The 13,001-nt window shown below is 43.0% G+C and overlaps 1 protein-coding gene across 6 annotated transcripts in view; it reads left to right on the top strand.

Moving 5' to 3' along the window:
• The first annotated feature begins 316 nt into the window (after positions 1-316).
• LOC101933896 (chondroitin sulfate proteoglycan 4-like) overlaps positions 317-13,001 on the top strand; it is a 145,937-nt gene continuing 133,252 nt past the window's right edge. For 5 of the 6 annotated variants that reach the window (XM_065598916.1, XM_008170595.3, XM_065598917.1 and 2 more), the window contains exon 1: positions 317-535. In XM_065598916.1, the coding sequence (XP_065454988.1) occupies positions 451-535 (85 nt within the window). In that variant the 5' untranslated portion in view covers positions 317-450. Of the gene's footprint in view, positions 536-797; positions 1,201-13,001 lie in introns of those variants that run through there. The other variant, XM_008170593.4, reaches the window with a different exon arrangement.

Here is a 13,001-nt window from a genome sequence, read left to right as displayed (position 1 = left end):
TGGGCTTAAATGTCCAAGAGACTTAAGCACGTTTAAAAATCCCATCTAAAATTATCCAAACTGTTTTTAAATGGGGTTGGGTGATAATGGGGAGAAGCTGGGAAGGCAAGGGGGAATGAGTCAGACAGGGCCGAGGGGGCTAGTGGGTGAGAATGGGGGCAGAGGGGCTGGTGCAGCGGCTAGGGGGGCCAGCAAGGGGCGCAGGTAGTAGGAAATGGGGGCTGGGAGCTGCCTTGTAGCCTCTTCTCCCCAGGGCCAGGCACCCCAGAGCCCCGCCCCGGGAGCAGCCTGCGCCCCCCCAAGTGTAACTCGACCGGAGCCAGCGCGACAGCTGCTGCTCGGGCGGGGCTGCGCTGCGGCCGGCCGTGCGCCCCGGGGCCGCTGCCACCTCCTTCGCCGGACCTGGAGCGGGCGGCCCGCGGAGCCGGTGAAGCTGGGAGCGCAGGCAGCATGGCCCCGGGGTGGAGGAGTCCCGGCGGCGGCCTCCCCCGCGCCCTGCTCCTGCTGCTCGCCCTCAGCCTACGGGCTCTCGCAGGTAGGGCTGGAGAGACCCCGGGCCGGGCCTCCCGGAAACTTCTCGTCAGGTTGGGCTCGGCTTCTGCCCGGCGCCGGAGAAACGCTGCCCCCTCCGGGCGCGCGAGGCCCCCCGGCTGCTCCGCAGTGGGCTCGGCGGGGCCTGCCACCCCCTGCGCGGCCGCCGCGGCTGCGAACACCTGCCTGGCCTGGCCAGCGCTTTACTCCGCCGGGCGTGCGGGACCCTCTGGCTCCGGCCGCCGCGCGGGGCTGGTGCCACTCGCAGCCCGACAGCTGGAGCCGACACATGCGTGGCGGGTTTGGGCTCCGGCGGTCGCTGCACTGTAGCAGAAGGGAAAAGGCCCCGAGCACCAGGCACTTCAGGCCACAACTCCCTGCCGGAGCGAGCGCTTTCCGCTGCTACCAGCTACAGTGATCGCGGGGGCTCAATTCCCTGGGCGCGCTGTACTGCCTACGGGCCTGGGTGTTTGTGTGCAGACCTGCAATCGAAGTCAGACTCATTTGACAGCACTCCCCTCACTTCGTATCCGTTTTAAGCCAGAGCTAGCCCACCAGGAAGGGATTTGTGGTCTTGTTCGTAATTAGTGGCCCAATCCTCCGTTCTTTGGAAGGAGAAATGCAGGATCAGGGGTCTGAATTGGGATTTCAGAAATGTCAGGCCTTAAAGTAAGTGCTGAACTTTTAGACCTTTTCTTTGTTGATTATTTGCTTACAGTGGATTGAAGATTTATCAGCACATTAAAGTTGTATACCAGACGACATTGTTTGTCCTATTTCTTTATGGTGCATAACAAAAACCTTAAAAGCTTTTTTGTTTAAAGATTTTTTTTCCCGCTCATTTTTTTATTTTTTTTTATTTTTTTTGGTCACCTGAAATATTAGGCATTGATTTCTGGTTTTGTTTTTGTTTTGTTGGTTGGAGGACTGTCTGGAGAGCTAGTGGGACAGTGATACCACAAGATAGAGCCTTTACATATTCACATAACTTTATTCATGAGAGTAGTGCCAAGAGTGAGGAATTAGGCACATACCTAAGGGCTTGCAGGAGCAAAGCTGAAAATATGAGCTGCAGCTGCCCTGTCCCTCAGTAGAAGGGGAGTTGGTGTTCAGTCCATTTTTTTTTTTTACTACTTTTTGTTAAGAATGGTTTAACTTAAGCTCCTGACAAACAGGATAAAAGCTTTTTGTGAAAGAGTCAACATCTCTTCCCTTTCAACCGAGGGCAAAGAAATGTCCTGCTCAGGTTTTAGTCTATTGTGATGTCTCTATTCCACTGAAGTCTGCAGTCCTCAGGAGGCCCCTCCTGGAAAACCTGATATGTCCCATCTCTGTAATAAAAAAAAATTAGAAAAAAGACTTCCCTCTCCTTTTAAAAACTGTAAAGGGTCATCCTAAATTACAGAAGATAAATAAAAGACACAAGCAAGACTTCCCCCTCCCTTTTTAGTTCACTTGTAAAGTAGTGATCAAAATGTTCAGAAGTAGCCGTTAAATTTGAGACCTCTCATGCCTGAGCACCTGCAACTCTTCTAGACAAAGAACTTTATTGTCCAGGCTCTTATGCAATCATTAAAAGTAAGTAGGGTGACCCAGATGTCCTGATTTTATAGGGACAGTCCCGATTTTTGGGTCTTTTTCTTATATAGGCTCCTATTACCCCCTACCCTGTCCCGATTTTTCACATTTGCTGTCTGGTCAGCCTAAGTAACAGTGTAACTAAAATCTCAAATCTTTTACGTCTCCTTATAATAAATAACAGCATCAACGACTGTAGTTTTTCTTACTACCTATATTCTAACAGTGGATGTAATTTGGCCGTTTGAAATAGCCATTTAGAGAGTGATACATTAAGTAGCTGTAGAAGTATGCATTGTAGCAGAGCCACAACTTTCTGGAACCCCATAGCCCGTGAGTGAATTGCAGTGGAATTCTCCTTGGAAGTTGAAGGTGCTCATCATTTCAGAAGCCCCATAAGTGTAATATAGATGTCTTAATTACACTGCTCTACAGACAAAATGCTTCTGAAATAAATGTAGTCAAACTTAACTAATTCTGGGTCACTGAGAACGAAAATGATGCTTAAAATTGTTGATTGGCTCTAGTTTTCAAGATATGCTATTGGGTCAGTATATACGACCCTTGACTTGGGAATGGCGGAGGATAAGTGAGTTATAAAGGTAAGGGATCTCAATTTATACCAGAAATGACTAAAATACATCTTTGACTGGATCTATGAATAAATCTATGACTGGGTTTGGACAGTACTTGCTTTTTAGGCAAAACATGAATGATGCAATCTGAAGCTGGGATTGCGTCATACATGATATGAATTGCATCATGTTATTCCTAGAAGTCATGGTTGATGCAATCATAACGAAGCTTACATCACTCTGCTGAACAAATTGCCCTATATCAGCTCTAGAAATCATACAGTGTCGTGCTCTCTTATTTGTCAGTGTTTGATTTTGCAAAGGGACACATTTCTGTTTAGCCAAAGTGAGCAGAGATGCCTCGTACTTGTGTGAAAAGTGCAGATAACTTCTGCAATGTTTGTGGTGAAGTGACTTTTGCATCACAAAAGCGCAGTATAACCACTATGGTTAAGAAAGCCTATCACCTTTATTTTGGCTGCAAAATTGGAGAGCAGGATGAGAGGTGGGCCCCACACATATGCTGCAACACTTGTGCAACAAATCTTCGCCAGTGCTTGAACAGGAAAAGGAAATCTATGCCTTTTGCAGTGCTAATGATTTGGAGAGAGCCAACAGATCATACCAGCAATTGTTACTTCTGCATGGTGCCTCCAGTTGGGAAAAGTGTGTCAAAGAAGAAAAAGTGGACTGTGCATTATCCAAACATTCCATCAGCTACATGCCCAGTACCCCACGGAGAAGGACTGCCGGTTCCTGATGCACCAGAATCATTCTCACTTGAGTCAGACGAGGAAGAGGATGAAACTTCTGGTCCTGAACCATCAATGTCACAGGACCCACATTTTTCTCCCATCCTCCTCCTCCGAACCACACCTCATAACAGAAGGTGAACTGAATGACCTTGTCAGGGATTTGGAACTACCCAAGAGTAAGGCAGAGCTGTTGGGCTCCAGACTACAGCAGTGGAATCTCCTGGCAGGTGATGTTAGTGTTTCCATGTTCCGTGACCGTCAAAAGGATCTTGTCCCATTCTTCTTCATGGAAGGTGATCTTGTAGCCTGCAACAACATCGATGGTGTGATGGCAGCCCTCAACATTGTTCACGATCCAGATGAGTGGAGACTGTTCATTGATTCATCGATGACGAGTCTTAAAGCTGTTTTACTGCATAATGGCAATGTTTTGCCATCGATTCCAGTTGGGCATGCAGTCCATATGAAGGAAACCTATGACAACATGAAACAACTTTTGAGGTGCATAAACTATGACCAACATCAGTGGCAGCTTTGTGGTGATTTGAAGGTTGTTGCTCTCTTGCTTGGTCTGCAGAGTGGATACACAAAGTACTGCTGTTTTCTCTGCGAATGGGATAGTCGTGCAAGAGATTCCCACTACATCAAGAAAGATTGGCCACTCCGACAGTCATTGGAGCTTGGGAGGAAAAGTGTTCAGCATCCACCACTAGTTGAATCAAGGAAGATTTTGTTACACCCTTACACATCAAGCTGGGTCTGATGAAGAACTTTGTCAAGGCCATTGACAAAACACAAGCAGCTTTCAAGTACCTCCGTGGAAAATTTCCAAGGTTAAGTGAAGCTAAGATAAAGGAAGGTGTCTTTATTGGTCCTCAGATTCGTGAACTTCTTCGAGATGATGCATTTGACCATGCACTGTGTGGCAAGGAAAAGACGGCATGGAAAGCCTTCCAGTTAGTGGCAATACATTTTCTCGGAAACAACAAGGCAGACAACTACAGGTCGTTGGTGGAAAACCTCCTCAAGGCATACAAAAACCTTGGTTGCAACATGTCACTAAAGATACATTTTTTGCACTCTCATCTAGATTTTTTTCCACCGAACTGCAGAGCAGTGAGCGACGAGCACGGCGAGCGATTTCACCAGGACATTGCAACAATAGAGAAACGCTATCAGGGCAAATGGAGCCCATCAATGCTTGCAGACTATTGCTGGACAGTGACAAGAGATGCTCCATTTAATGAATACAAGAGACAAGCCAAGAAGCGCCGAGTAGACACTGAATAGGACTAAACTATATACATAATAGTTTTTTGCCTTTTGTTTCATAATAAATTTTATTTATATAAGCCTTTTGCTGATTTTTAAAGTGCTCCATAAACAGGACAGGTGAAATATTATCATGTAAAGCAACCGTAAACACATGAAAAGACTTAGGTTTACAATTTATGATTAAAACTCTACTATCTACACAATATACATAGACATAAAATGTAAAAACTTAAATATCTTAGAAACAGTAGCCAATCAGTTGTTTTAATTGTCATATTTGAATTCAGCGCATCAAAATACATAATAAATAGCACATTTTATCTCTGAAGCAGACGACTTCTCAAAAATTGTAGACCAGTATTATCTGGGATTAAGGGTTAAGAGTTAGTGGGTCTTTGTAAAGACAATACAATTTTATTTTAAAATAATGTACAGTACTTCAGATATTTGGTAGTGTTCCCTCGAGAACTATTTTAATGCATTCTGCATTAAATATATGGGGCTCGTATTGCAACATGGTATCTTGACCTGTGGTATGCAGTTCCAGATGGTGTTCTCACAGGTTTTCATGACAAGAAATCCCAGTTACAGTTGGGGAGTAGTTGTTACTTTTAGGTATAGTTCTATGGTGTGATTTTCAGAAGTGCTCACTTTGGCCCAACTCCTATGGAAGTTTATGAGAGTTTTGCCATTTACTGCAATAGTGGTAGAGTTGGGCCCATGCTGAGCACACTTGAAAATCCCTTGAGTCTTGAAGCCTCCCTCTGAAAGTGAGTTCTTTAGAGAAAGCACTGGTGTGAAACACATATTTTATACTAAGACACACAGTATAGATGTAAGAAGTCTATAAAGAGCATTGAAACTATATTTAAAAGTTAAGAAGTTTTCAGATTTCTGTGTTAGGAAATTCTTTGCTAGTTTTTAAAAAAAATATGTATTAGCTGCAAAGGATTAAATTTTATATTAGTAAGAAATTGATTTATATTATATTTTCATCGTCATATTAATGACTAAAAATGAAGCCCACACAAAATGGACTTATCTTCAAAAGATATTTTTGCTATGGGACTGTCTTTATGAGCCAGGTCCTGCAAACCTCTGGCATTGACCGGAATTCAACATATTTTGAGGTTGCAGGATTGTGACTCAGGTTTGTCACCGTTTTTTCTTTCTGAATAACATTTTATGTTAATGAAGTGTAGTGTATGTATATAGGTTTTAATATGATTTTGGACCCAATCTAAACACAAACATGTGGAATTACACTCACAAGTAGTTTCAGTGACTTCCATGGACCACTTTACGTGAGTAAAGATATACGTGTACGGATCATGGTCTTTCTTCTGAACTGTCATAATAGATGAGTGTTTTAATTGTCTTACTTCCTGGAAAACAAATATACAGTCCAATAAGCTGCATTTTTAATTAGCTAGATTTTTGTCTATTGACTTATATTTATGAAATATACACGACAGAAGATCTCACTTCTTTAATGTAGATCCATACGTTCCCACATCATTGTAAACATCATTAAGGAGTTTTGACTTTTTTTGCTATCAGCCATTACCAGTGATAAAATACCAGATTTCCTTTCTTCACCCTCTACCTTTAGGGCAAGTATGTTGCCCTAATGCATGTTGATGTTAAGAGTATTTAATCTTTAATGGATTATTTGTTCTCATCTCAGTGTGCAAGAATTACGCGTGAAACTCTCCATTCACCAAGTGGAGAAAGTTTTGGGCAGTCAGGGTACAGGTAGGGGGTAGGGTCCTGGGGGGCAGTTGGGGGGGGGGTCTTAGGAGGGGGCAGTTAGGGGACAAGGAACAGGGAGTCTTAGGTAGGGGGTGGGGTTCTGGAGGGCAGTTAGGAGCAGGGGTCCCAGGAGGGGGCAGTCAGGGGACAAGGAGCGGGGGGTAGGGGGCTGGGAGTTCTGGGGGGGAGCTGTCAGGGGGCAGGAGTGGGGAGAGGGATCGGAGCAGTCAGGGGACAGGGAGCAGAGGGGTTTAGATGGGTTGGGAGTTCTGGGGGGGCTGTCAGGGGGCAGAAGTGTGGAGAGGGATCGGAGCAGTCAGGGGACAGGGAGCAGAGGGGTTTAGATGGGTTGGGAGTTCTGGGGGGGGCTGTCTGGGGGTGGGGAGTGGTTGGATGGGGCGTGGGAGTCCCAGGGGTCTGTCTGGGGGTGGGGGTGTGGATAAGGGTTGGGGCAGTCAGGGGACAAGAGGCAAGGAGGCTTAGATAGGGAGTGGAGTCCCGGGGGGCAGTTAGGGGCAGGGGTCCCAGGAGGGGGCAGTCAGGGGACAAGGAACGGGGGGAGGGTTGGGGGTGCTGGGGGGGCGGGAAGTGGGAGGGGCAGGGGCGGGGCTAGGGCGGGGCTCCTCCCGTCCTCTTTTTTGCTTGTTGAAATATGGTAACCCTAGTGTTAGACCTGATCATAACACATTAAAATCATTTAAAATATGGGGGGAAATCTTGGGGTTTTGCTGTTTTCTCTTTTTTTAATAAAGAAGAACAAGAAGTTGTTTTGTCTGGCTGTAGATCTGGATTTGAATGGAAGCTTATTTTGTTTAATGTAATGGTACGTAAAATATTGTTAATGACTTTTCCCCTTGAGGCATTTGTTATTTTCAGGGAATATAGCTCTTGTAGCTTATTCAGTGACTATGTCAAGCAAAACCAGAATCTTTTCCTTGCAGTATGTTAAAATGTTTGGCCTAGAGAGCACTCTCCTAGAAAAGAACCTGAAGAAGGGGGTGAAGGAGGAGAAATCTATGAAAAGCCCTCGTGAAATTATCCATAAATAATTCTCATGAGCACCAAAGCCTGTAGGGGCATGTGCTGCTCCCTGGCAGTTTGGTTCTATTGTAGCCATGCGGTCAGAGCCTTCCCTGGGTGCAGCTGCCCCAGGCACCTCTTCATCTGGGATACCCCTGCACAGAGGAGGGCTCAGGACAAGATAATGCCGTCCTAGGTTGTGCTACCTTTTTCTGAGGAATCTCTATGAAGGGATGATGATTTCATGGCCCATCCAGCTTTCACCCCTCTTCCCTGCGGAGCCTTCCATAGGATTCCAGGAAGTGGGGGACAATGTTATTAGCCCACTAGCTCCCTCACTCCTATTTCTGCTCAGGACATGGGAGGACTGTCCATGAATCTTATGGGAGGCAGGGAGTGGAAGCCATCTGGGCCTTTATTTCAATTGGTATCACTGCTGATTATGTTTGTCTTACAGAAACTAAACGTGAGAGCTACCAAAACATTTCCCATGTAAAAAAGGTGAAGTCAGGTTAGAAAATAAACAGTTCAGTTATATAAATGTGTGGTATTGGGTGTGCATGTGTATATATAAGTATAAAAGAATAGCACAGGCTAATGACTGGCACATGATGGCCTATATTACATTGGTGGACGTGCAGGTGAATGAACCGGTGATGATGTGGCTGGTTCATTCAACTGTACGTCCACCAATGTAATATACGCCAGCAATGCCCCTCTGCTATGTACATCGGCCAAACTGGACAATCCCTACGTAAAAGAATAAAGGGACACAAGTCAGATATTAGGAATGGCAATATACAAAAACCTGTAGGAGAACACTTCAACCTCCCTGGACACACAATAGCAGATTTAAAGGTAGCCATCCTGCAGCAAAAAAACTTCAGGACCAGACTTCAAAGAGAAACTGCTGAACTTCAGTTCATTTGCAAATTTGACACCATCAGCTCAGGATTAAACAAAGACTGTGAATGGCTAGCTAACTACAAAAGCAATTTCTCTCCCCTTGGTGTTCACACCTCAACTGCTAGAAGAGGGCCTCATCTTCCCTGATTGAACTAATCTCGTTATCTCTCGACTGATTCTTGCCTGCATATTTATACCTGCCTCTGGAAATTTCCACTACATGCGTCTGACGACGTGGGTATTCACCCATGAAAGCTTATGCTCCAATACGTCTATAAGGTGTCACAGGACTCTGTCGCTTTTTACATTTGTCAATGTGTACATGTATTTCCCTAAACTTGGAGGAAACAGTTATGTTTCAGATACCACTGTGATAATTTAGTATGTTGACTTTATAACAGCAGTTACCTGATTAATGTATATGTAGATAACCACAATATTGAAGTCATAGCAAAGACTTGATTTAATTCCAGTATCTGTTTCATAGTGTAAAACACTTTCATGTCACACTACTGCATCAGGATCAAAGGAACGTCAGGATTTTCCTCTATAAAAAAGATATGGTATTAAGTTTAACCATACAGTAACTGTTGTCATCAAATATCTAGGTATTCCCATCTTCTAATGGAAAATTAATTGCTTTGTTTTAGCAATCTGACACATGCATAGAGGCAAAGTCTCAATTTTATAAGGATGGTGAAGTTCTACTCAGCACTTTAAAGCCACGTCATGGCAATCTAGTTATAATTTCCAGACTGTAATTTTTACTAATCTGCAAACAAATTGCAATCCAAAAATCTTTCCTACTTCACAAACTTTAGATAAATAAATTATTTCTAATCTGATCCTCACAGGGGTTGCTGATCAGTATAATACAATACTATTACCCAACTCTTGTATAGCATTTCCTAATCATAATGTTACCCGCACACTCTAGGGAAGTGGTGGGCAATCTACATCCCACCAGGGTAATCTGCTGGTGGGCCGCAAGTCCGTTTGTTTACATAGACCGTCCACAGGCATGGCTGCGGTTCGCCACTGGGAACTGCGGCCACTGGGAGCTGCGGGCGGCTGTGCCTGTGAACGGTCAATGTAAAACTGTCTTGCGGGCCCCATGCATCCCACCACTGCTCTAGGGCATCCCATCTCTACTCTTTTGTGGACTCAAGGCATAACCCAGTTAATTTAGGCCACCCCCATCTTACCCAGGTTCTAGGGCTTGGGGCAAAAGGCACCTACCCTTACCCAATTCCTAGGGCTCAGGGCGTAATCTTCTATGGATTTGCAGGGCCTTGTCCTGGTTAAAGAGCCTTACACAGTAATATCCTCAACCTCTATTTATTAACAGTCACCAAGCAGAATACACATGCTAAGCATACAATGCTATGCTCACCAATCCTGATTACACAGGAGGACTTTCCCTGTTGGCCATGCAAGGTCAGTCTCATCTGGGTTCTGGTTGCTGCACGTCATGGTCGTGCATACGATTTTAGCAGCTCTGACCTTGGGCTGTGTCTTGGAGGTGAGTTCTTCCAGGTCTTTCCTTCTTCTTCTTTTTTTCTTTTCCTTTCTTTCTCCTTTTTGGACCCCAGTTTATATAGTGAAACTTGAGTCCTGCTTATGTGGCACCGAGACCGCTTAGAGTGAGAGATATAAAATGAGTCTCTTCTACAGTTTTAGCTAACTGCCAGTTGGCTTTTAGCTCATGCTGTAGAGGCTCATGCACCAAGCTCCAGAGGTCACCGGTTCGATCCCGTCCGACAATGACCGGGGTCTGTCGGCGTTACACTTAGCTACATCTTGACCAATCATTTTATTAAAGTATTACAAATAATTCTTTGACCAGTCCTAATATATTGCGAAACAATTCTTTAACCAGTCATACCCCGCCACCTCAGTTGATTTAAATCTTGCATAATTAGTTATGCAACAGACAGAAACAATCAAAGAACCAGACAGAGACTATACAGATAAACAATAGAGAAGCAGGGACCATAAAGTCAAAACAATAAAATAGTATAGATTTCACAATCTCAACTGTTGGTAAGTGATTCCTTGCCAGACAGAATGCTGTCAAAGAAAGTTTTCTTTAAACATCTAAATATCTGTTTTTTTAAATCTGGTGATGGTGGGTACTATTAGAACAGGAGTGCCTTCTTCACAGGCTGATATTTCGTTGTTATAATGTAATTTAGATGGAATGTGAGGATGTGACTTTCTGCTTCTTAGCTCATGGCTGCTGCTGTCCTAATGTGGCTGCAGAAAAAGGCCTCAGACCTCACAATAGGTCTCAAAGCGCTTTACAAAGGAGGTCAATATCATTATCTCCATTTTAAGCAAGAGGCAAATACAAGGTTACTTTTAGAAAGTAATTACAACTAAATCCCAATTTTTCCAAACGCTGATTCAAAACTCAAGTTATCTGAAATTTATTCCCTCACTTCTAAAGTCTTACAACATCAACATTAGTTTGTTCAAAACTATATTACAAGGGTTTTGGAGACCTTCATAAAATCTGGGGTTTACCAGTAGTATAATGAGCAATAAAGCTGAATTCCGCAGTATTTCATATTAAAAAGATTGCATCACATTCTCAACCCATTTGTTACTTTCCATATAAAAGTGGAAGCATATCTCAAATTAATATTAATCAGCATTGTAAAACAACCTAATCAAGGATTCCCTCCCCCCATGTTCTCACAGTTTACTATGACCCCTTTGAATTTTTAAAGGGCAATCTCTTTACTTTCCAGAATTGTTTTTCCCTCCATTGTACATATACTTAAGTGTATTTGGGTTACTCAAATTCTTGTTTCTGTGACTGGTAATCTTAATATCTAGCACTGTTCGGCATACACAAACTTTTACAAAAGCATCAGCAAAAAAAGTTAACAGCTGCACATGAATATTGCATAAAAACCCAAGTTTATTTCCATAGATGACAGCTTCTAACAAATAGGTTTTCTATATTAATAAGGATACTGCCATTGCCTCTTATGCAGAATTGGAGAATTTTATTTTAGAGGTTTTAGTACAAGTTAGTCACTACCACCAGGCTGACACTTGTGTAGTAGACTTAGGGCTAATATTTATCTTTTCAGATTACCTCAAGAATTCTGTATGTACTCTGGAGTTGCTAGGGTGAGATTTAGAGACACTCCTGTTACAGTCTGAATTACTGTTTCAGAGAACAAACCTGCATCCACAAGGTAAAGGAAGAAAAAAACAACAACATTTGTAAATAAATCTGTAGGTCATAACATTTTGTTATAAATTAATCTAAAAGAATCACTTTGGTTGAGTTCTGATGAATCATTCTGGGAGTTTTCCAACAGAGCATTCTATCTGAAGACACATTTTCTCTAAAGAAAAGCACTTCACCTGCAGATAATTAGCTGATCATTTCCCTAAGAACAGAAAGGCTGTTTGCTGCCCTATTATATGGGATGCACCTGTTGGTGGCCCAGGGTCCATCCCTGATAGGGATGAGGATATAAAAGAGGTCCTAGGAGTTTACTGTGAGAATGTGTTTATTAGCAGTGAACTGAGTTACTCTGGCTTATAGAAATAAACTTATTTATTGGGGTTTTGTAGGAAAGTGGAGTTTTTCATTGTGCTTTATGGGCTGCTTTTCAACAAGTGCTTATAGGACATGTAGTGAGAGTCTGGGATGCTTATGAATTTATAATTGAATTCTTACAGTTTTTTGATGTAGTGCTGTTAAGAGCATCTTGAGCTTGACAAATAGAAGTGGAACCATTTGTCTCCTACTTTTTCCCTCTTCCCGAGCTGGCACCACAAATGTTGGACAGTCATGAAATGAGTGAAAATGAACCAGGCTTTTAAAAGTTTTTAATGTATCAAAACAAACAATCAACACCCTCAAGAACTAATTGCATGAAAAGGAAAACTGTCTTTATGATTAGAAAATGAACATTTATTTCCCTTACTAAAATCCTAGACTAAGGAAGATTTACATTACCTTTTACTGAAAGGTCTTATATTCTGAAGACTGAGAGCACACAGCTGTGTAGTTTGGATCTATGTAGTTTGCTGTTAGAAACTTCTGATACTTCTCATACTTGATTAATTTTTTTTATGAACCTCAAGATAAAAAATAAACATCTTAAAACCATCTAGTCATGCACACATCTGGCCTATGTAAATACATGTTCTTAGTACCTTTTCCTTCATTCTTCAATCCTTGAGGGGGCCATTCAATCCTTAAGGGGGCCACTTAGGGATCTGGGGCAAAATCAGTACTTGGTCCTGCTAGTGAAGGCAGGGGGCTGGACTCAATGACCTTTGGGGGTCCTTCCAGTTCTATGAGATAGGTATATCTCCATATATTATTATATTATTCTTCTGCCTCAGTTCCTTTTGAGGGTTTTCCACCCACTAGATATATCTTGTCTTAGTTGGAGTGTAAGCTCTTTGGGGTTGGAGCTGTCTTTTACTGTGTTTGCACAGTCCGGTCACAATATGGCCCTGATGGGGCTTCTCTATTATTCACTAAGCACTTTCAAAAGTTGGGCACCTACAATTGTGCCATACAGATCCCACAACATCTTTATCTACCACCAATCCACCTGTAAAAAGACATTATAGG

The sequence above is a fragment of the Chrysemys picta genome, chromosome 6 (assembly GCF_011386835.1).
Source record: "Chrysemys picta bellii isolate R12L10 chromosome 6, ASM1138683v2, whole genome shotgun sequence".
Taxonomy (NCBI): domain Eukaryota; kingdom Metazoa; phylum Chordata; order Testudines; family Emydidae; genus Chrysemys; species Chrysemys picta.
This window is presented reverse-complemented; position numbering and strand designations above follow the sequence as displayed.